The 4,563-nt window shown below is 40.3% G+C and overlaps 1 protein-coding gene across 1 annotated transcript in view; it reads left to right on the forward strand.

The window, feature by feature from the left end:
* Positions 1–1,888, forward strand: part of LOC311247781 (uncharacterized protein) — a 46,334-nt gene extending 44,446 nt beyond the window's left edge. The window contains exon 6 of the mRNA XM_084338778.1: positions 1,511–1,888. Within this exon, the coding sequence (XP_084194904.1) occupies positions 1,511–1,643 (133 nt within the window). The 3' untranslated portion in view covers positions 1,644–1,888. The remainder of the gene's footprint in view (positions 1–1,510) is intronic.
* Positions 1,889–4,563: the final 2,675 nt, after the last annotated feature.

The following is a 4,563-nucleotide window of genomic DNA, read 5'->3' on the forward strand; positions in this document are numbered from 1 at the left end:
ATGTGACTGTGGTGTGTGTGTTGTATATATACACACAAGGTGATGGTCATGTGACCGAGGTGATGGTCATGTGACACACAAGGTGATGGTGTTAGGTTAGGGGGCGTGGTTAGGTCGGACTGTCAGGGCCAATGAGATCCAAGGCAGCCAATTCAGCTTTATTACTCAACCTTTTTTTTCTATCTCTTTCTCGATGTGACAACTGGTTTGATCAACGTTTAGGAATCATAGTGCAGTAGTCAATATCACATTTTCTTGATGATGTGTTATGATATTCCATGTAACAAATAAAAAGCACTGTTTGCTCGTGTCACAACAGCTGGTAAACTTGTGGGTATCATACCTGTGGAGCTAGCTAGGGTTTACCACTTGTGTTTACAACTTAGTACTTAGGTGCACTTACAGTAGCAGCAACTTCCTGATGGCTACAGGAAGTAAACTGGATTGATTGAATTTATTTGATCATTCATAAAATATACATATACACATACATACCCTCATCTTGCACCTTGACCTTTTTACACTGCCTACTTGCCCATATGCGCATGTCCAGAGTAAATTATATTGTTTACAATTTTTTTTTCTATTTTTATTTTGACTTCTCCACTGTACTATAATTCTATGACCTGTACTACCTGTACCTCCCTCCCCCCTCCCCCGTGCTGCTATGATGCCTGAATTTCCCCAAGGGGATCAATAAAGGAATATCTTATCTTTTCTTATCTTATCTCAGATTCAGATTCAGACAACTTTATTGATCCCGCGTGGGGCAATTCATATTTGTAGCTTCACGAGTAACAAGAAAACAACAAACAACAAAAACATCTCAATGACAGCACGGCAACAACAACATTCCATGCAATACACAATCCAGTCAAAGTAAAAGTATAAACAGACAATTAAGTGTAAAAGGCTACTTATCTTATCTTATATAAAACTTCCCAGCAGGAATACATACATGTTATGGTGGGCAGTTGGCTGGCAGAAACAGTATAGATAGTGAGCTACTGTACTCTTTGCCCAAATACAGAAAATACAAAACAAACCACACAATTTCACTACATTAAACAAGTCAAAGCCAAATACACAATAAAATTCAATTAATCTACAGCATTCCCCTTCAGTCCGTCTAATTAATAATAAAATCAAAGATCCATCTGTAAACACACATTACGCATCAGTTTTAACAACTCAGCCTATCCTTCCTAGCTTCTATGTGAATCAAATAGAGGCAGACGCTAACCACTTTTTCAAGTGGCTAGCGTCTGCAGGCTTAAAACAATTAACAACCTTGACGACGAGAGAAAAGTGATTGGTCGTAAGAGATGCTATGTTCAGGTATATGTTGTTCAAACAAGCTCATGGCATATGACTAACAAATCTTTCTCTCTCTCTCTCTCTCTCTCTCTCTCTCTCTCTCTCTCTCTCTCCTTCCCCCCTTTTCTCTCTCTCCTTCCCCCCTTTCTCTCTCCCTCTACATCTCTCCTCCTTCTACGTTGTGTGTCCGCAGTCCTGGTACCTGGGCGAGCTTAGTTCCATTCCAAGTGTCGAACGGGACTACGATTCTGCCAACAAATGCCCACCAGAGCTACAGCATAAACATCATTGGTGAGCCCCTCGCCCACGGCGAGACAGGGAACTGATGATGGGCTGGCGAGGCTGAGAGGGAGGACCTGGCGAGGCTGAGAGGGTGGACCTGGCAAGGCTGAGAGGGAGGACCTGGTCGGCCTGAGAGGGAGGACCTGGCCGGCTGAGAGGGAGGACCTGGCCGGCTGAGAGGGTGGACCTGGCCGGCTGAGAGGGAGAGCACTAAGCAGTTACGTCCGCAGCTACGGATCAAACCAGCAAAGCAGCACTTTTTTTTTTTTTTGCTGCACAATCTCCATTTCTCCTTTAACCCCCCCCCCACACACACACACACACACACACACACACACACACACACACACACACAACGGACACCGGCCACGAAGACAAGAGTTCGGTTCTCGGCAAACGATGCCTTCAGGTTTGCTGTCGATATGCCCCCACCACCCCCTCACAACCACCCCCCCCCCCCAGTCAGTTGTTATGTTTGCAGGACTTTTTTCGATCCATTCAGAAATACTGTGATGTATAGATGCCTTAATGTTTTAACTGCATGACACTCTCTCTAGTCTGTCTATAGCGCCGATCCTTTTTTTTTTTTTTTTCTAATTCTTCTTCTTCTTCTTCTTCTTCTTCTTCTTCTTCTTCTTCTTCTTCTTCTTCTTCTTCTTCTTCTTCTTCTTCTTCTTCTTCTTCTTCTTCTTCTTCTTCTTCTTCTTCTTCTTCTTCTTCTTCTTCTTCTTCTTCTTCTTCTTCTTCTTCTTCACGTCGGGGGATGTAAAAAAAAAAAGAAAAAAGAGAGAAAAAAAAATATATATATATATTTGAATCTCATGCAAACACGGAAACGTGCGCACGTGGAGGTGTCTGCACGCCAACAGCAGCTGCACGGCGGACTGGCGCTGTGAGCTCCCAGACTCTGACCTGTAGAAAAATGGAAAGAAAAAAACTCTCTTGTAAAGAGTGGCCTCCCATGCCCAACGATTCACTGTGTAACCATAGGAACAACAAAAAGATCTGTGAATTCAGTGATTTTTCTTCTTCCCTTTTTTTTGTTTTTCTTCTTCTTCTGTTCGATTTGGATTTCGGTTTACTGTGATGCGAGTTTTTGTTCAGAAATGTGTCGACTTCCTTTATCCTTTTACCGCTACTTAACTTCAAGATTAGCGCTAAAAAAAGAACACTTAAGGGGAGAGTTAAGAACTCTTTATGCATTTTCCCCCTTAAAAACACTATATGCTAGGTTTGAAATTGGCCCCCTCTTTAAAGAATTCGTATTGCCTTTAGAAAAGGATAAAATAAAAAGAAAAAAAGACAAAAAAAAAGAAAGACAAAAAAAAATCTCGTTGGAGGCAAGTGCAATTGAATTTTTGAAGGGAAGCTATCAGTCTGTCAGCCCTCGGACTCTAAAGTAAGGGGGATAAATATGAAATGTTTTATAAATAGAAAGAAAAGAAAAAACGTAAAATGTTTAAAGGAAAACATTTGAATTGAATTTCAGTCGCATATCCGTCTCCTGGTGAGGGAAGAACATTGAGCGTGAAATTAGAAAAGAAAATGGTGGAGAGGCGAGCACTTAACTAGCTGTGTGTAGCGCGAGAGAAACCAGCACTTGTATTGAGCCCAACCCGGCCTTATGGGAAGCGTGTTCTATTTATTTGTGGGTTAAATAAAACGTATTAGAAAAAAAGAAATTTAAAACACACCTAGTGTGTAAAAAAATTGCATTACGTTTTTTTGAAGTGTCCATAGCAAAAAATCAAGAACATTATGCATTTGGCGAAATCAGCTTCTAAAGCTTATGTTTACGAAACGAAAAAAGAAATTGATGTACAAATGTACAATAGGCGTAAACGTCTAACGCTACAGTTGGAGCGCTGTTAAAACTCTGAAATGGAAAAGGGGTTGAAATCATCAATCCAGGTGACGGCAGTTCCCTGAGAAATCAAGATATGAGAGCGGCATGTTCACAGCCAGTCCAGACGTATTTATATGGTGATACAAAATACATAAATCTCTCCAGTACTCCTAATTTGCACGATGACATATAGTCCACATTACGTGCCTTGCCTTTGAATATAGAGACATCACTACACTTGTTTTTTGCTGCATTTATTATCATTATAGAGACAAAAAATTTAACATTTTTATGATAAGAATTGTTTTGTACTCCGAATGAAATAGTTGATTTTTAACTTAATTTACTTCCATGTCACAGTTACATCGCAGATCAAGGCTGTGTGCATAGTCGCCGTTTTTAAAGTTTGTAATCAACCAGCATTCTTTTTTTTCTGTATTTTCGGTGGTTTTTCTAATAACCTTTCATCTTTTCTTTGTTTTAATTATTTTCAATGCTCATTTTGTTCATCTTCCAGTTACTATTGTGGAGGGTGAAATTCAGATTTATGAAAATTATGCAATACCAAGTTTTGCCTATGTAGGTAGTGCTTATAGATGCGTCAATTATTAGAGGCTAGTTTGGAGATAGACAAATATTGTAATGCATTTATTTTGTTGATATTGTTGTTTGTCGTTGTTCTTGTTGTTGTTGCTGTTGATCATGATGATGTTGTTGTTGTTGTTGTTGTTGTTGTTGTTGTTGTTGTGGGTGTTTTCCTTTTTTTATTGACCAAAGTGGGGACTGCTTTCTATGCAGTATAACAAGGTCTTTTGAGTTGTTTTGGTGTACTGAATGATGGAGAGATGTGTTCCAGTGTATTTAGGATTCTGTATCTGGAGTTTTGGAGGGGTGGGGGTTGGGTATTTTCTTTTTATAAGTGGGGAAAGAAATGCACCCTTGGTCTTACACGGCTGCAAAGTCACAGGGCTGCAAAGTCACTGATCATCTATGGTGACAACAAAAGGACTCGTACGTTCTACTTCCCACCTGGGCTGCAAGCATTTGACCTTTGAACGGAGCTCATTTTCACAGGAGAGACGGCTTGACTTGAGGGTGACAATCATTTCAAGGGAGCC

The sequence above is a fragment of the Notolepis coatsorum genome, assembly GCF_963971535.1.
Source record: "Notolepis coatsorum genome assembly, contig: SCAFFOLD_541, whole genome shotgun sequence".
Classification (NCBI taxonomy): domain Eukaryota; kingdom Metazoa; phylum Chordata; class Actinopteri; order Aulopiformes; family Paralepididae; genus Notolepis; species Notolepis coatsorum.